The sequence below is a fragment of the Tachyglossus aculeatus genome, chromosome 14 (assembly GCF_015852505.1).
Source record: "Tachyglossus aculeatus isolate mTacAcu1 chromosome 14, mTacAcu1.pri, whole genome shotgun sequence".
Classification (NCBI taxonomy): domain Eukaryota; kingdom Metazoa; phylum Chordata; class Mammalia; order Monotremata; family Tachyglossidae; genus Tachyglossus; species Tachyglossus aculeatus.
In genome coordinates this window covers 30,306,115-30,326,511 of record NC_052079.1, presented here as the reverse complement: position 1 = coordinate 30,326,511, position 20,397 = coordinate 30,306,115, and the positions used below count along the sequence as shown (strand labels likewise).

The following is a 20,397-nucleotide window of genomic DNA, read 5'->3' as shown; positions in this document are numbered from 1 at the left end:
GTGAGAAATCTATCCTTATGGGCGAGATTTCCACCTTGGCATAAGGTGGAAAAGCCTGGATCTCAGCTCTGGTGACATGTCATTTAAAAAAAAATATTTTTCTACCCACTACATTTGAATAACATATTATTAGTTGAGAAAATTAATCATTGAAAAGGTATTTTTTCTAGGATTTTTAGCAATGAATGCTAAATTGCAATTCTGAGTCTAAAGCATCATCTTGTCTTAGAATACAATATGGTGCTTGGGGAGCTAGTTTAGGATTCATAGCATTTTAGCTTCTTGAGAGGAAAAAAATGTGTTTATGGACTATGTACATGTCAGAAATATCCATTCATGCCTCTTTGCTTGAACGGAATTTTCTATAAAAAAGTTGTCAGTAATGCACTTGGAGCTTTGTGCCGTGACAGTTATTCTCTAATCACATTCTGCTCCTTGTGATGCACATTAAGCCAGAGCAGAACTCAGTCAGCCTGACTGAACATGAACAATAGGTTTTGAGTGTCCCCTGCTAAAGCCACAGATCAAATGCCTTTCTCTATTTTTTTTTTGTTGTTTGTTTTATTTCATGATATTTGTAATGCACTTACTATGTGTCAAGTACTGTTCTAAGTCCTGGGATAGATGCATATCAACAAGATTGGACACATGTGGGGCTCACAGTCTAAGAATGGAGAACAGGTATTGAATCCCCACTTTACAGTTGGAGAAACTGAAGCATTGAGAAGTGACTTGTCACACAGCAAGCCCATGACGGAGCCTGGATTCAAACCCAGGTCCTCTGATTTCCAGGCCCATGCTCTTTCCATTAGGCCATCCTGCTTCCAGCACTGTTCCAGTGCTTAGAACAGTGCTTTGCAAATAGTAAGTACTTAATAAATGCCATTATTATTATCATTATTCCCAGTTTGCTTCTAGCCCAGTTCTCTTTTGGCTGGGGTTCCACTTCCTTTCTATATCACACGGTCTCACTCCTTTAATGATAGTGAATGTCACTGACAAAGTAAAATCAAGATGAAAGCTTTTAAAATGTTAAAGTTATGTCATCTGATGGTAAGAAATCATCATAATAAAGGATCAAACAAGTAAAGAGAAGGAAGCATCAAAGTTTCTTTGATAGTGGGTGCCCTCTTCCGGGACACGCTGTAGTCCTGACAAAACTCTTGATCCTATTTGTGTTATCTGTGAGAAGGCATTCATATAAAGGAAGGCATGTATAACTCAAAAGATATTTAGCATCCCCCCGGAAGGCATTACAGTTTACTAGGATGATTAACCTGCCAAATACTTGTGGAAGCTTAGCTAGTCTTGGACCCCTGCCATTATAACTGTCAAAGTGAATTCCACCAGGCTGCCTTACCTTCCTGTTGCAAAAGGTGGATGAGTAGCATTAATTTCTCCATTCATAAGACGATAAAAGAATGGTGTATCTGCCTTTGAGTGGGTCCATCCTTCTCAGTTTTGGGGCTCTGGAGTTACCAACAGAATTCTTTGAAGAATTATCAATCAATCAATTTTTGGGATTTAAGTCCTTACAGTGTGCAGATCACTGTATTACATGCTCAGGAGAGTGCTTAGATTTGGCTGATAATAATAATGATGGCATTTATTAAGCGCTTACTATGAGATAATATTTCTGCCCTCAAAGACCTTATCTTTCAGATAAGGGAAATGGCAGAGTACCACGAAGGTACATAAATAATGTGGGACAGGGGTGAGAGGACAGAATGAAAACAGACCCAAGTGGATAGGCAGTGAAGAAGGTATTCCAGGGTTACCCATCTGGAGTATTTATGGTAATGGGTAAGAGTGTACCACCTAAAATCCTTAACTTTTTGCTCTATTAAAACTTTCTGAACCTCTTGTCCATTAAGTTAGTTACCCAGACCTCCAGTGAATCCACTTATATTTCCAGCCTACCCAATTTCCTAAAGAAATGAATTCCATGTTTACCTTCTGCTTGAAGAAGTACATTCCTGTTTGTTTCAAACTTTTCACTTTCAACCTTTAGTGCACTTCCTCATGACCTGTTAAGCTCATTGCGGGCAGGGTACGTATCCATTTATTGTTAAACCATATTCTCCCAAGCGCTCAGTGCTCTGCACACAGTAAGCGCCCTCAATAAATATGACTGACTGACCAATTCGGTGAACAGTTTTGTATTTGCCTCATCCCTTATACTTCATGTATTTCTAGACTGTAATATATAGCGGTCTTTCCAACTTGAAGATGCCTCAGGTGGTGAGATTGACCTACGAGTGCACATGGGACTGGACGAGCCAATTCAGGGCCTACAGGCCTAGCCACATTGTGCATGCAAAAAGTAGTCCCTTGTTTTGCCATGCTTGATGTTTGCAGTGCCTGGCATATTTTTTTTTTCCCTCTGCTTCCTTGTCTCTTGTTCCTTATAAAGGTTGTCTTAGGCTTTGTTTTCCTATGTGCTTGACATTTCCTCTGCCTTCCTTCCTCTTTGTTATCCAATTCCCAATCCCATCAGAGCAGTTGTTTGAGTATACTGCTGTGACTCACCATTTTTCTTTATTTTAACATGTCCTGGCCAGTCTAGCTTTGTTAAGATGGACTTAGAGAGATTAGATGTTCTGACTGGCGCGGTGCGGCGGGTACGTTGCCGCGCGCCCCGCGGGGGTCTTCGTCGCCGGCTGAAGAGGGACAAGGCCCAGCTCCGCCTCAGGGACTCTGCCGACCTGCTGGTCAGGACGACACCCACAGACCCCCCGAGATCCTCCCCCTCCTCCTCCTCCTCCTCCTCCCCCCTAAATCCTCCATCCCTATCTCTCCAACTTGGACTTCCCAAGCGCTTAGTCCAGTGCTCTGCACGCAGTAAGCGCTCAATCAATACGATGGAATGAATCCTTCTCCCGATCCTCCTCCTCTCCCTAGATCCTGCTGAGAGCTCACCTCCTCCAGGAGGCCTTCCCAGACTGAGCCCCCTCCTCCCCCTCTCCATCCCCCCGCACCTTACCTCCTTCCCTTCCCCACAGCACCTGTATATATGTATATATGTTTGTACAGATTTGTTACTCTATTTATTTTACTTGTACATATCTATTCTATTTTATTTTGTTAGTATGTTTGGTTTTGTTCTCTGTCTCCCCCTTTTAGACTGTGAGCCCACTGTTGGGTAGGGACTGTCTCTATATGTTGCCAATTTGTACTTCCCAAGCGCTTAGTACAGTGCTCTGCACATAGTAAGCGCTCAATAAATACGATTGATGATGATGATGACTACATTTCAGAACCTCCAGCTCCTTTGAACACTTAGTACCTTCTTTGGCCAGGAGATCTCTGCCCCGTCCTCAGTCAAAGGGAAAAGCCCATTACTAATCCAAAGAAATGACTACATAATCAAAGTGAAAGAATAGGGGTTCTTACCTCCCTGCTGCTCTCCCTCTGCATGGGTCTGAGTCCAACTGCTATACTGTCTCCTCTCAGCCTTCCCCTTTCCAAATGTTGGCCTATACTCATTTGTAAATATGTACTTCTCTTTAGTCATCTATTGCTATTCCAAGAAATATGAGTAATGGCATTTCTTAAAAAATGGATGGTCACCAAAATTTATTAACCTATACTGAAAGCCCAATTTTTTTAATGGTATTTAAGTGCTTACCATGTTCTAGGCACTGTGCTAAGTGTTGGGGTAGATATAAGCTAATCAGGTCCATGGCCCATAAGGGGCTCATAGTCATAATCCCCATTTTACAGATGAGGTAACTGAGGCACAGAGAATAGTAGTAGTAATAATTGTGGTATTGGTTAAGTGCTTACTATGTGTCAGGTGAAGTGACTTACCTAAGGTCATACAGCAGACAATTGGTGGAATCAGGATTTGAACCCAGGTCCTTCTGACTCACAGGTCTGTGCTCTACTAAACCACACTGCTTCTCAATAATTATGGTATTTGTTAAGCAGTTATTTTGTGCCAGGTACTGTACCTGTACGGTGGTTAACACAGAATAAAAGCTAAACAGGTACCATAATGATGATGATTGAGTAGCAGCATTTATTTAGTGTCCACTTGGAGCAGTGCGTGGTATTAGGATGGTGGGAAGTACAGAATAGCAAGTGGCCTTTTGCCTTCTCACAAGGAGTTTACACTCCAGTGGAGGAGAAAACCAAAAATATTTGCAACTAGGATGCTCAAAATTAGTCAAGCAAACATACATACATGAGCAGACATATATACAGGGTAGGCAGATTTTTTAATGGTATTTATTAAGCCCTTACTATGTTCCACGCACTGTTTAAGCCCTGTGGTAAATACAAGTTAATCAATTTGGACTCTGTACTAAATTCTAGATTAGATACAAGTTAATCAGATTGGACACAGTTCATGGTCCAAATGGGACTCACAGACTTAGTAGGAGGGAGAACAGATATTGAATCTCCATTTTACAGGTTAGGTAACTGAGGCACAGAGAAGCGAAGTAACTTGCCCAGGGTCACACAGCAGATGAGTAGAGGAACTGGGATTAGACTCCAGGTCCTCTGACTCCAGGCTTGTGCTCTTTCCACCAGGCCATGATGCCTCTCAGCTTTCACACTTGGATACCACTTGAATAATAATTGGTTTCTCATTTCTCGGACTATGATTAAAGTCATCTTAAAGAACTCAGTATTTAGCCCTAAAACACAGTTGGAGCCCAGCTTAGTAAGTACTAAGATGCAGTGTGGATTTAGGAAACAAGAATTAACCCAAACCCCTTTCAGGGTTTTTTTTTTAAATGGTATTTGTAAGTGCTTACGGTTGTCAAGCACTCTTCTAAGTGTTGGAGTAGGTAGAATCAAGCAAGCACACTTACTGTGTGCAGAGCACAGTACTTAGCGCTTGGAGAGTACAATAAAACAGAGATGGTAGACACGTTTCTTGCCCACAACAAGCTTACAATCTACAGGGGGGAGACAGGCATTTATGTAAATAAATAAATTATGGATATTTACATGTGTCCTCGTTGTCCTGCTTGTCCTCGTCATCGTCTTCCTCTTCCTTGTGATCGTCCTTGTTGCCCTCCACCGCCTTGTCCTCATCGCCCTCCACCCCCTCGTCATCCTTGCCCTCTGGTGCTAACCTCTTCGCAGTGACTCATTCTCTCCTGTCCCACCATTGACCCCCAGTCCATGTTATACTGGTGACCTGAAATGCCCTCCCTCCCTCAAATCTGCCAATCACACTTCCCCCATCTTCTAATCCTTATTGCAGGCTTATCTGCTCCAAGAGCCCTTTCCAGACTAAGCCCCCCTCTTCCTCAGTGTCTCCCTGTCTCACTCCCTTTGCTCTAGCCCTCTCTCACTGCCCCATGGCACTTTTGTATAGAAGAGAAGCAGCATGGCTCATTGGAAAGAGCCCGGGCTTGGGAGTCGGTGGTCATGGGTTCAAATCCCGACTTTGCCAATTGTCAGCTGTGTGATTTTGGGCAAGTCACTTAACTTCTCTGGGCCTCTGTTACCTCATCTGTAAAGTGGGGATGAAGACTGTGAGCCCCAGATGGAACAATCTGATCACCTTGTATCCTCCCCAGCACTTAGAACAGTGCTTTGCACATAGTAAGCATTTAACAATGCCATCATTATTATTATTATTATTATTATTATTATATGTGCTATGGGGCTGAGGGAGGGGTGAATAAATGGTACAAGTCTAAGTGCAAGGGTGACACAGCAGGGAGTGGAAGAAGAGGAAATGTGGGCTTAGTCAGGGAAAGGCCTCTTGGAGGACATGTGCTTTCAATAAGGCGGTGAAGGCGGGAAGGATGAACATCTGTTTGGATACGAAGAGGGAGGGAATTCCAGTATGAGTGTGAAGAACTGTCCCATGTTTCTGGCTGGATGTTCAGGCAGTTATAAACAAATGTTGAGGATGATTGCACAGTTTCTGCTGTGTGTTTGAATTTGGTAGGAGGAAGGCGATGACTTGCTCTGAGGGTGATATGGAATTCATTTATTTCATACATCCCTCTGATTTCATTCATTCATTCATTTTTTCACTTAGCACCTTGAGTAAAACCAGAAGTGTATTGTACTAATTGTTGAAATCAACGATTTTCTGTCCCTTCACCTTCATGTTATCGTGTATATCATTAAGAAATGGAACAAAATGATGATTACTCTAAGAAAAAGTAAACTTCATAACATCATGAAGATAAATTTTACACGTTAGCTGAAGGCTTTCTTTTAAGGTCACAACACAAAAAGGTTTTTTTTGGGCTTTCTTTTAAGGTCACAACACAAAAATGTTTTTTGGGGAATATTACAAATATGTGATCCCATCTACCTATATTTTGTTACTGTCCTTTAGCCATATTATATTTTTAGCTAAAATATGAGCATCTGCATTTCCCCCAGGGCTATAGTCTTTGCAAATTTTATGAAGTTATCAAACAAATTCATTTTTAAAAACTTTCAACTTGTACAATATTTCTGGATAATAAATCACTTTGCTATTGGGAAGGGAAATCCTTTTGATAAGTATGTTCAATTGTTATGTTGATAGTCCTATACATGCCATTCAGATATCAAAGGTCCAAAAATATTGTGAGTGGGATTTCAACTGTAAATGATGACATAATGAATTATGATTGACAACATTAACTGTGAGTTTGTGGAAGCCTCTATGCTCTGAGTAGCATTTTACAAATCCACACCTCTCCCCTTTTCAGGATATCGAATCCCTTACAGGAGGGCTGGATGGTTCTAAAGTAGCTGATCCACCGGTAAGTCCCATTCTTTATCCCAGAAACAAAATGTCCTTATTGCTGAGTGAATTACTGTGCCAGTTTGAGTCTTAGAATAAACTCATAATCACACAAATTGCTTTGTTTCTGCACCGTTCGGTGCCAAACAGGTCAATTTTATTTCATTGTGCTTTATATTAGAAGGAAACAAAACCGAGAGATCTCTTTGTGTGTTCTTCTACCAATATGGCTGAAAGAGCTACTCGATGCACACCCAGTAGTTGTTTCAGTGATTTTCACTTGAATACTTTCTTTTGGTTGTTGACATTCCTTGGGACTCTAGATTCATTTTCTCTTCATTCAGTCGTATTTACTGAGCACTTACTGTGTGCAGAACACGTTACTAAGCACTTGGGAAGTACAAATCAGTTTTGCTGTCTCTGGTGAATTCTAAGAGATGAAAAAGACAGACCCTGCCAATTCCACCAAATGTGTTGTAGATGTTAGCTGGTGAGAAATAGCATATTTACTAGCCTAACTCCCCACTTTTTTGCACAATTTTTTCAAAGCCAAAGCAGAGGTGGATGATTATGCTGGGTTGTTTAAGGATTAAGTCTGTCGAAGGGAGCAGGGAAAAAAGAGAAGGCTAAAGAAGGAGGAGGGAAGGAGAGGACAAGGAAGAGAAAAAGGTAAGGGGGTCCTCGATAGTGTGTCTGTTACTTTTACTGCATCCTTCCAGAGCAGCATATATTCAAAGAATTATGGTAACCGACCTTTCCTTCTCTTCCTAACCCTGCGTCTGCCCGTTTTAAAGATGAAACTCTCCTTCCTGGTGTGAACCTGTCTCTAGTGACAGTGATAATAATTAATAATACTAAGTATGGTATTTGTTAAGCACTTTGTGTCAGGCACTGTACTAAGCACTGGTGTGGATACGAGCACATCAGTTAAGACACAGTCTCTGACCCAGGTGGGGCTCCTCTTCATTTTACTGATGAGGTAACTGAGGCACAGAGAATGAAGTGACTTACCCAAGGTCACACAGCAGACAAGTGGCAGAGCTGGGATTAGAACCCATGGCCTTCTGACACCCAGGCCAATGCTCTAGGCACTCCACCATGCTGCTGCATTTCGATCCTTCCCCCTTTCCTACCCAAGGGTATGCCACCGTCACTGCTTTACAATTATTGTGCATGTGATACAAAACAAAAATGTATTATTTCCTCCTCAAAGATGGGATGTCAGGGAAACCTATCTGGTGGAGGCAACTATTTTAGGTCATGTACCCCAGCACTTAATACAGTGCCTGGCACATAGGAAGCGCTTAACAAATGCCACATTTATTATCATTATTATGATTACAGTAACCTGAAACCCATCTTGAAAATGTCTTGGTCTTTCAGTTTGCCCTCTTCTCTGCTTCTCTGTTATCTTCACCCTGTCTCCCTTAGATTCCTGGTGACACCTACTAGTCCCTCTTATTTCCCTGTTACTTTAAACATATTTAGATTAACCCAGAGATAAGTCCTAACCCTTGGCTAGCTCCCGTGGGATTTTAACTCTTCCCGATGCTGGCTGCCAGAGATCAACACTGACTCTCCTTTATAATCGGACTCTACCTACCCTGGCTTGAACTGGGGGACATTCCTCCTCTGCCTATTCTAAATCCTCACTTCAGGGTACAGGATCAATTTCCAGCCCTGTAGGGGAGAGCTGTAACGAAATGGCTTTTATCTCTCCCTTGCTCCTGATCGAACTCTGAACAACTAACAAGAAATCTTGCTTACCCCATCACCCCCAGCAAGTAGACATTCTCTTCTTCAGAAGACCTCATTATTCCTCAGAGCTTTAATGGTTCTGGCCAACTGGAGGCCTGGGCTTCTGAGGAATTAGCCAGGACTCCCCTTGACATATCTTCCACGATTTACATCAAGAATAGCCAATGTTCCCTAACAAAGGCGAATCCCCAATCAGCTTCTTTTTTAGGTGACAGACAGTTTTAATTCTGAGGCAGAAACTCATTTGTTTCCCTAAGAAAGGGGTGCTTGGTTGTCTGAGGATCCTTTTCCCTAGAGGTAAGCCCCATTCCCACTGCTCTTCCATTGGCCAGGTAGTTGAGGAATGAGGAATTCTTGGATCAAAGGCTCATGCAGAAGAGTTGTCTGAGTGTAAAGAAATCCCTACATGGAGTTCTCATGGTGGAAAAAGGAAGAACTTGTGCTCTTTAAAAGGATGAGTCCACGAGAATGGCTCAAATATCAGTGAAATCATTTTTCACAAAGAATAACTATCAGCTGATCACAAAGATTTACACATATGTGTTTCCTGAATCCTCAGTATACGGTTGCTGCCTTTTACTTCTAGTTGTCTGATTATTCAGGTGCTACTGATATTAGTCTGACAAAGGTATTTTCAACTTTAGCTCATTGGACTTTGTATCTAATTCCCAGGTGGTGCCTGGCTTCTGTGACTTAGGTTCTATATTCTACAAATGGTTCATTTGAACTATTCCATTCCCTTATTCCAATCTGTTCCCAATATCTAATATGTGCGTATATATATTATTATATATATATATATAAAAGCTGAATTCAGGTCCTACCACTGGTTGACCCTACTGACTCTTAAAGGTGTCACATCCTACTTCCCCACCCTTCCAGCCCCAAATTAGCCTTAGGGAGAGCAACTGAATTTATGACTTTTCCACTATCAGATGGGACTTGAGCCGGTGCTTGTATGTCGCTGTTCCATGTACTGTGTAGTTTTACTAAGGTGAGTCACTCTCCCCTTTTTATGCTAGTGACTTGAACCTGGAACCTTCTTGACGGTGTCCTTCAGTTTGGTAAATAACAGCCAATGATCAGGAAGAGAGGGGACTTGTGCAAATAAAAGGATTAACGTGAAGAACTTGGAAATACTTTTGGATTTATTTTTTACCTTTAAAACCTTTAATGAATCAGTAATATATACTATGAGCCTCATGTGGGACATGGACTATATTCGTTAAACAATTACTATTTGCCAGGCATTGTTCTAAGCACTGGGGTAGGTATAAGAAAATCAGGTTGGGTACGATCTGTGTCCCACTGTTAATCCCCATTTTGCTGATGAAGTAACCAAGGCACAGAGAAGTTAAGTGACTTGTCCAAGGTCACACAACTGACAAGCAGCAGAGCGGGGACTAGAACCCCGGTCCTCTGCCTCTCAGGCCCAGTCTCTGTCCACTAGGCAAGAATGTTTCATTCATTCAATCATATTTATTGAGCATTTGCTCTATGCAGAACCCTAATAATAAAAATAATGGTATTTGTTAAGCGCTTAACTATGTGCCAGGCACTGTACTAAGTGCTGGGGTGGATAAAAGCAAATCGGTTTGGACACAGGCCCTGTTGTACATGGGGCTTACAGTCTCAATCCCGGTTTCACAGATGAGGTAACTGAGGCACAGAGAAGTGAAGTGATCTGCTCAAGGTCACACAGCTGGCATGTGGCAGAGCTGGGTTTAGAACCCATAACCTTCTAACTTCCAGGCCCATGCTCTATCCACTATGCCATGATGATTCTCATGTACTAAGTGCTTGGGAAAGTACAATGCGACAATAAACAGTGACATTCCCTGCCCACAGCGAGCTCACAGTCTAGAAGGGGGAGACAGACATTAATAGAAATACATAAATTACAAATATGTACATAAGTGCTGTGGGGCTGGGAGGGGTGAAGAGCAAAGGGAGCATGTCATAGTAACGCAGAAGGAAATGGGAGATGAGGAAAAGTGGGGCTTAGTCTGGAAAGGCCACTGCTTCCACTTGAGCTTGAGCTTCTGGGAATTGTAAGCATATTTTTGACATTAATAATGAATTATGACCTATAGTAATGCTATATTTATATTAATGCAATTCCATTCAGTCTCCTCCAAAACTATCTAGAATGTTTTAGGAAGCACACAACATCAAATATAATTTTTCCCATTCTAGCAGGAATGAATTAAACGTAAAACAAGTTTTCCAGATAATACTAAATTGTGGAAAGAAATCTAGTTGGCTATGTTTTTTCCTCCTTGGGCACTTGGAGTCTTACTCGGAAAATGTGGTCACTATCTTACATTTCTTTGAAATCTAAACTCTTATTGACATTTAGAAACTTGTTGTAGGTCCTTCGCATGCAACTATAGGTGCTTCACTCTTTTTCTGATGGCACTTTATTTTCTTATAGCATTGAGATCATTCATGAAAATTTATCTCAAATTATCTTTCATAACCTCGGTCTTGGGGATGAAATATCTATACATTTCAGAAGCTTTGTAGCTGTCACATTACACGCATTTGATATTAAAGTAAGTCATGCAGGAAAAAGTGCCTTGTGTAATGTCATGATGGTATAACACAATATGTACCAACCAAAAAACAAACAGCTTACTCCTTGGTTTTTCCCACATTCCCTGAAACTTCTATTAGAGGAAATTAACAACAATTAGTCTTGTTGATTTAAAACTGATGGTGGTCACTGCTGGTCTCCTTTATTCACCAACCTCTAATCTTCCTGGTTCTCCACACTTCCACCATTCTTAACAGCCCAACAACCAGGAGACGAGTACTATCAATCAATCAATCAATCGTATTTATTGAGCACTTACTGTGTGCAGAGCACTGTACTAAGCGCTTGGGAAGTACAAGTGCTCCCCAATCACAGGCACAGTCCTGGCCTATGGCTTGAATAAAATGTGCAATCGTTTCCAAAGCCAGGAAGAAATTAGGATGGGTCTAAAAGAATTCTAAAAGAATTAGGGGGCCCAAAATATCTTAAATACATACTTGGCCATAAATGGGTCCTTCACGTGAAAAGCCAGTGCATGCATTTTGAGGCAGCCTATATTCCTGCTTCAATCAGTCATACTTATTGAGCACTTACTGTGTGTAGAACACTGTACTGTACTTTTGGAATAGTACAGTACAATAGAATTAGCAGACATGTTCCATGCCCATAATGAGCTTACAGTCTAGAAGGGGAGACAGACTTTAATACTGCTTATTAGTAATAATAATTGTGGTATTTATTAAGTACTTACTGTGTGCCACGAACTATACTAAGTGCTGAGGTGGATGCAAACAAATCAGGTTGGACACAGTGCCTGTCCCACCTGAGGCTTATCATTTCAATCCCCATTTTACAGATGAAGTAACTGAGGCCCAGGGAAGTGAAGTGACCTGCAAAGGTCACTCAGCAGACATGTGGCAGTGCTGGGATTAGAACCCATGTCCTTCTGATTCCCAGGCCCATGCTCTAGCCAATAAACCCAGACTGAGCCCCCTCCTTCCTCTCCCCCTCCTCCCCCTCCTCATCCTCCCCGCGTTACCTCCTTCCCCTCCCCACAGCACCTGTATATGTGTGTATATGTTTGTACGTATTTATTACTCTATTTGTTTATTTGTACATAGTTATTGTATTTATTTTATTTTGTTAATATGTTTTGTTGTCTGTCTCCCCCTTCTAGACTGTGAGCCCGCTGTTGGGTAGGGACCGTCTCTATATGTTGCCAACTTGTACTTCCCAAGTGCTTATTACAGTGCTCTGCACACAGTAAGCACTCAATAAATACGATTGAATGAAAAATGAACAAACCATGCTGTTGTACTCTGTATCCAGACAGGGGCATAAGAGTGTGATCAGCGCTGCAATCAATGTCAGTCATATTTATTGAGTGCTTACTATGTGCAGAGCACTGTTCTAAGCACTTGGAGGGCAATACAACAGAATTAGCCTATAAGGAGCAAATCGCAGTGTAGGGCTCATGGTCCTGCAATTGCATATCCAAGACTTCTTCATTGTCGTTCTGAGCAGGGAACGTGTCTGTGAACTCTGTTATATTTTGCTGTCTCAAGTGCTTAGTACAGTGTCTGTCACTTTGGACAAGTCACTTAATTTATCTGAACCTCAGTTTCCTCATCTCTAAAATGGGGGTAAAATGCCTGTTGTCCTTGTCTGTTAGTCTAGTGTGAGATGGGGACTATGTCTAATCTGATTATCTGACAGTAAGCATTCAGTAAATCCCATTGATTGATTGACAGGAGAGTCCATCATCTTCAGTTTTCATGATAATTTGGGGTTTTATGAGAACTTAATGTATCTGTGTGGGTTTCACTGCACATAGATGCTTGTGCTTTCTCCATGCCATGAAGAATAAAAGTATAAAGTAAGGATAATAAGAGGAAGACGAGAAGAAGATGGGTAAATATGGCCTTGAGTGCATATAAAAATGAGGGGAAAGTCAAGATAGACCACCAAAACTGAAACGATGTAAATTATATTTTTACGAAAATCCTTCTTTTTGTTTACTGTAATTATTGTCTTAAAGAGTCTTTCTGTGAGGTTAGAAACCTCTCTTTCCCATAATTAAAATCCATGGTAAAAGTGATAAAATCAACTAAGTGTTTATAAGCATCTGTAATGTGCAAAGTCCAGTGATTTTACCTCATTATATAAGCTACAAAGTATCATTGAATGTATGAATAACGATTGATTCCAATGAAAACTGTGAAAATAGTTAAGTCTTCATTTAAAGCTCTCAATGGGGAATAATTTGCATTTTTGCTAAAGGATAAATTCGAAGGATCCTCACCCCTGCTTTATGAAACATTACTGAACATTTGGTATTTAAATGTGTTTTAAATTTTGGCTTAGCAAAACTAGGAAAATGGTAAATTGGGAATCAGGAATTTTAAATCAGCAGATTAAATTTTCATTCTTTGCCCTTGATAAATCAAGGTTGATTAGGGAAATATATTTGGAAGGAAGATTTTAAAATTTAGGTTTAAATGCCTTAAAATTATTTTACGAACCTCTTCTCGGGAGAAATATTGGCATTAATGAATTTTATTAAAGTTTTTATGATATTCCAAATATTGAGCCTGTATCTGTAAATTCACAAAATAAGGTGCTAAATTATAAGCTGTTGAGAATTGTTAGATGTTTCATATCAGAATGGAATTTATGGAATAGTCTCCAATGCCCAGATAGAATGCTGAAGTATTTGATGATGATTTTTGTCTCCCTCTGGAGTGATCTTGAGACTTCAGGGTCGAGAATTGCTCAGGTGAACTGATTGTAGTGTAGAAGCTTGCACAGTTCCACTACCTCACCTTTCACCCTAGCCAGTTGTTTCCCCTGGGCCATGGAGTGTTGAGTGATTAGGTGTTTGGGTTGCAGAATTTACCAAGTGCCTTTGTGATTTTCACCCACCTGAACCATCCAGAAGCAAAACTGGGGAAAATTGAACACAGAGCAGTGTCCTTTCCACTGGACCAATAACATTGTGTAGTATGTACCACTGCTTAGTACAGTGCCTGGCACATAGTAAGTGCTTAACAAATGCCATAATTATTATTATGTAAAGTATTGAATGCTAGATAGCGTGGACAAGAGCACTAGACTTTTTTGATGGGGATAAAGTCAATCAGTTTTCTCAAACGCGATATAGATCATAGGAAATGAACTCTCTTCTCAACTGCCTGATGCTTATAGCGGAATTCTGACTCTGTGGTCAGTCATCTATTTTCCAAAGTGGTACATTCTCAACTAGATTGCTATACTCCAAGGGAATTGGAGTAAATCACATCTTTTTCACTGAAGGAGTTAATGTACTTCCCTGAACAGAACTTCATGTTCTGCACTGAGTGATATGGCCAAGCTCAGTGGTTCTGACATTTAAAATCGTACAATGGCATTCCTATTTTATCGTACCAATTACTAGTACCCAGGATAATATGGCACTCCAGTTTCCTGAATGAGTTTATGTGGTTTCCACAGGAATATGTAATATTCAAGGTCGAGTCTAGGGCAAGGTGATCACAGTGTCTACTTCCTCTGCTAGATTGCCAGCTCTTTGGCTCTGTCTTCTAACTGGACTGTACTCTCCGGAGGGCTTGTACTCCACTCAGAAAATATCTATCGATTGATGGGAGGCAACACAGGGTCAGAGACTATGATCCAATTAGACCAAAAGGGAGGGAGGACAGAGTGAGAAAGGGAAGAAAAAAGGGAACAGAAAAGATGGAATCCACATAAGGGAGGAAGGGAGAGAGAGGAGGGAGAGAGCAGGGGCAAGGGGAAAAAACACATAAGGGGAAGAGCAGGAGAAAGGGAAAGAGTGTAGTCAATCAGTTGTATCTGTGTGCAGAGCACTGTACTAAGTGCTTGGGAGAGTACAATACAACAATGAACAGACAAATTCCCTGCCCATAACAAGCTTACATTTTAGAGACAGGGGAATAAAGAAATAAAAAGAGGAATAAGGGAGAGATTAAGGAGGTAATTTTCTTAACTACTGGCTACTATCACATCAATAGTCAGAATTAATAATAATAATGATGATGATGATGATGATGGTATTTGTTAAGCGCTTACTATGTGCCAAGCACTAGTCTAAGGGCTGGGGTAGATACAAGGTAATTAGGTTGTCCCACGCAGTGTTTTCCTAGCTAAACTGCCCCTATATCCAAGATGTTCACTGGGGTTTCTGAAATAGCTGGAAATAGGCCATTCTGCCTTGGCTATTTTTTTTTCTCCCCATAGTATCTTTAGGACTTTCCAGTAATACGGATAGAAAAAGTCTTCCATTATTAACAATAAATAGGTCAAATACCACAGTGGTATTTGAGTACTTATTGTGTACATAGCACTGTACTTAGCACTTCAGAGGGTACAATGTAACAGAATTGGTAGAAATGTTCCCTGCCTTCAATGTGAAGCATTGCCCACTGTAGACCTGGAAGTCAGAGGACCTGGATTCTAATCCCAACTCCGCTGAATGCTTGCTGTGTGACCTTTGGCAAGTCACTTAAATTTTCTGAGCCTCACTTCTCCTGTTCTCCCTCCTACTTAGATTGTGAGCCCCATTTGGGACAGGGACTGTTTCCAACCTAGTTAACTTGTATCTACCTGAGTGCTTACAACATTGTTTGACACTTCATAAGCACTGAATAAATACCATAAAAACTAAACAAACAGTGATTACTGTCCAGAGGGAACTTATTTTTCAAAGTAAATCATTTTTGTTAGGTCTAAATAGCCACAGTGTAAAATAGCTTTTTTTTTTTTTCACCATCTGAGAGCTTAAAGGGAATCCATTATGTATTTAAAAATCCTATTGAATTAATGTTCTTTGCTGTACCCAAATAATTTTGTACAGTGAAAAGTATTTTTTTAATCTATGCAATTTTATGTTGATGCTGTTATTAGTTCACCACAATGGAAAGAAGCATCTGTTAAATGGTCTAGTGCTTTCAGATGCATTAGAAATTATTCCAAAAGAAATTTCAGGCTACTCTTTCTCCTAACATCAAGTTCATTTAGAGCAGATATGTCAAAATCACATCCTGTAGGCTACAAGTGATCTACTGCTAGCCTGCTTGTGTCCAGAGAAAACAGCAGATTGGCAGCAGTAGGTAGGAAAATCAATCAGTGGTACTTATTGAGCACTTACTGTTTTGGGGGCACTATACTAAGCATTTGGGTGAGTACAATACAACAGAGTTGGTAGATACATTCCCTGATCACAAAGAGAAGAAGAATGGATAGAGCACAGGCCTCGGAGTTTGAGAACCTGGGTTCTAATACAGGCTCTGCCACTTGTCTGCTGTGTGACCTTGGGCAAGTCCCTTCACCTCTCTGTGCTTCAGTTAAATCATCTTTAAACCGGGAGTTAAGACTGTAAGCCCCATGTGGGACATGGACTATGTCCAACCTGATTACCTTGCATGTACCCCAGCGATTAGAACAGTGCCTGGCACATTGTAAGCCCTTAAACAATAAAACATAAAAGAAAAATAAAATAAAATAACCCAGGAGTGCACTTTTGGCTGGAAGGGTCAATCCCTGGCTGGGTCTGTTTCAGCTTAATGGAAAGAACACAAGCTGGGCTCTAAGCCCGGCTCTGCCATTTGTCAGTTGTATGACCTTGGGGATGCCACTTAACTTCTCTGTGCCTCAGTTACTTCATCTATAAATTGGGAATTAAGACTGTAAGCCCCACAACCTGATTACCCTGTATCTAACTCAGCTCTTAGAACAGTGCTTGGCACATAGTGCTTAAATACCCTAATTAGTATAATTATTATTATTGCTATGTTGTTCTCTCCCTAGCTCTTAGTAGAGTGTTCTGCATATAGGAAGCGCTCAATAAATACAGTTGACTGACGGACAGACTGACTAGTCCTTCTGACAAGTCGAGACTTGAGTCAGGCTAGTAGATATTTTTGAGATTTGGGAATGGCACAGATGGGGGCAGTCTGTGGGTGGGAGACAGGTATGGGTGTGTGACGGGGAGAACTCAGGCAGGGCTCTCCACTGGGCTAAGAATAATAATAATAATAATAATAATGGCATTTATTAAGTGCTTACTATGTACAAAGCACTGTTCTAAGCGCTGGGGAGTTTACAAGGTGATTAGGTTGTCCCACGGGGGGCTCACAGTCTTAATCCCCATTTTACAGATGAGGTAACTGAGGCCCAGAGAAGTGAAGTGACTTGCCCAAAGTCACACAGCTGACAAGTGGCGGAGCTGGGATTTGAACCCACGACCTCTGACTCCAAAGCCCAGACTCTTTCCACTGAGCCACGCCGCTTCTCAAGAACCCACTTAGGTCTGCTCACAGTGCTCTAGATGCCTGCATTTTGTTTACTCTGTACTCAAGGGCCAAAATGGGGCCTTTTCCAGCCTGGCCCATAGCTGGGACTGAGCCAGTGTCACCTAATAATAATAATAATTAATAATAATCAAATTACAGTTATGGTACTTGTTACGTGCTTACTATTGGCTAACACTGTCTAAGCACTGGAGTAGTTATCCACCCCAGTGCTTAGTACAGTGCCTGGCACATACGAAGCACTTGGCAAATACCGCAATTATTATTAATACAACAGAGTTGGCGGACACATTCCCCGTCCACAACAAGCTTACCTGGTGACATCTGACCACATTTCTCAGAGAGCTAAAGAATTAGCTAAACAATTACCCAAGCTGTATTGCCTTCTCTGTTAGGGAAGAGGGAGAGGGGACTTCTTCTTCAAACTGCGTTTCTGCCCGGAACATCGTGTCATACTCGGGAGCTACAAGGAAAGAGTTCCACTTACCGGAACATAGCTAAAAATATCCATGAAAAAAATGGGCTCAATCATTAATAGGAATCATTTTTCATTTCACGTTTTAATTAGTTAAATACTCTTTGAGATTTACTGGAGATAGTGTATGTATTTAGGCAGTTCTGGATTCTATTTAATGTATTCAATTATATTAATGATTTCTTTTGAGATAATATATCTTCTGAAGGTTGTTGAATCATTTCAAATTTCCTCTGCACATTAGCAATTAATTATACTAGCACTGAGGAATTTTAGGAGAAATCAGAGGCAGTCCACATTTTTCATGTGATTTGATATTTTTGTCTCCTTTAAAAATTTCTTTTTCTCTGATCTTTTCCTTGGTGCTGTAACTGGTAACAGATAAGTTAATATTCTAGCTAGCAGGGCAACTTTTACTCCATGCTTCCTCTGTTCTATTCTTTTACCGCCTTTATCTCCCTTCCTGTCTTTCCCCCATCCTGCTCCTCCCTTCTCTCTTTTTTTTGTATGTGTGTGGTATTTATTAAATTCATACGATCTTGTCAAGTACTCTTCTAAGCTCTGAGGTAGGCACAAGTTAATCAGGTTGAACATAGTCCCTGTCCCTCATGGGGCTCACAGTCTGAGTAGAAGGGAGACCAATTATTGAATGCCTGTTTTTCAGTTTGTGGAAACTGAGGAACAGAGAAGTTAGGTGACTTGCTCAAGGTCACCCATCAGGCAAACTGGGTGGCTGAGATTAGAACCCTGATCCTCTGGCCCCCAGGCCCATGAGTTATATACTAAGCCACACTGTTTCAGTGTATTCCCTCATAGCTCCTCTCATCTGCTGAGTTGGCCTGCACCTAGGCTTGTTGTGGGCAGGGAATGTATCTGTTTATTGTTATATTGTACTCTACCAAGTGCTTAGTACAGTGTTCTGCACACAGTATGTGCTCAATAAATATGATTGAATGAATGAATAGTCATTGTTATAATGGCTTGCTGCTGCCCTTGAAGGGGTCAACAGGCTAGACCCTCAAATATCATGTTCGTCATCCAAATCGTTTCATCTGATCACCTTACCAACGGAGTGAGGTAGTGTTATGTATTAGATCCTGTCTTGCTCAACTTAGTCTTCAGTTCTCCTAGAAACTCTTGCTATTTAGCAAAGAGTGGTGCAGAAAGTCCTTGAATCAGGCAGCTAGGAAGGCCTCTAAGCTACTATGTCCTAAAACAGAGACAGAAGTCTGCCACCCGTTTTAATCAATGAACTCATGGGGCTGGATCTGGGCCACCATTGATTTGCAGAAGCAAGCTTTATGCCCTTGTCAACTCCTTCCTGGCTCAGAGGCTCCAACAGATAGTGTATTCATTCATTCATTCATTCAATCGTATTTATTGAGTGCTTACTGTGGCAGAGCACTGTCCTAGGCACTTGGGAAGTACAAGTTGGCAACATATAGAGACAGTCCCTACCCAACAGCGGGCTCACAGTCTAGAAGGGGGAGACAGACGACAAAACAAAACATATTAAAAACATAAAATAAATAGAATAAATATGTACAAATAAAATAAATAGATTAATAAATACCTACAAACATATATACAGGTGCTGTGGGGAGGGGAAGGAGGTAAGGTGGGGGGGATGGGGAGGGGGAGGAGAGGGAGAGGAAGGAGGGGGCTCAGTCTGGGAAGGCCTCCTGGAGGAGGTGAGCTCTCAGTAGGGCTTTGAAGGGAAGAAGAGAGCTAGCTTGGCGGATGTGTGGAGGGAGGGCATTCCAGGCCAGGGGGATGACGTGGGCCAGGGGTTGACGGCGGGACAGGCGAGAACGAGGCACGGTGAGGAGATTAGTGGCAGAGGAGCGGAGGGTGCGGGCTGGGCTGTAGAAGGAGAGAAGGGAGGTAAGGTAGGAGGGGGCGAAGTGATGGCGAGCCTTGAAGCCAAGGGTGAGGAGTTTTTGCCTGATGCGTAGGTTGATTGGTAGCCACTGGAGATTTTTGAGGAGGGGAGTAACATGCCCAGAGCGTTTCTGCACAAAGACGATCCGGGCAGCGGCGTGAAGTATGGATTGAAATGGGGACAGACAGGAGGATGGGAGATCAGAGAGGATGCTGATGCAGTAATCCAGTCGGGATACGATGAGCAATTGAATGAGCAGGGTAGCGGTTTGGATGGAGGCAACACCTTGTGTGCCACTGCGCTCCGGGTGGTACTATGTGAGCATTGCTGAATGCATTGGCAGGAGGCCCAGACTGAAAGAGTGAAACTGAGAAGCAGCGTGGCCTAGTGGCAAGTGCACAGGCCTGGGAGTTAGAAAGACCTGGGTTCTAATGCTGCCTCCACCACATGTCTGCCATGTGACCTTGGTCAAGTCACTTCTCTGTGCCTCAGTTCTCTCATCTGTAAGATGGGGATCAAAACTGTGAGACCCATGTGGGATAGGGACTGTGTCCAACCTGATTGTCTTGTGGCCTAGTGGTTAGAGCACAGGCCTGGAAGTCGGAAGGACCTGGGTTCTAATCTCGGCTCCACCACTTGTCTGCTGCGTGACCTCGGGCAAGTCACTTAACTTCTCTGTACCTCAATTTCCTTATCTGTAAAATGGGGATT

The 20,397-nt window shown here is 41.7% G+C and overlaps 1 protein-coding gene across 2 annotated transcripts in view; it reads left to right on the top strand.

Moving 5' to 3' along the window:
• The window catches only part of PPFIA2 (PTPRF interacting protein alpha 2), a 455,622-nt gene that overhangs the window by 100,015 nt on the left and 335,210 nt on the right, over nt 1-20,397 (top strand). For both annotated transcript variants that reach the window (XM_038756973.1, XM_038756972.1), the window contains exon 3: nt 6,675-6,728. In XM_038756973.1, coding sequence (XP_038612901.1) covers nt 6,675-6,728 — 54 coding nt within the window. The remainder of the gene's footprint in view (nt 1-6,674; nt 6,729-20,397) is intronic.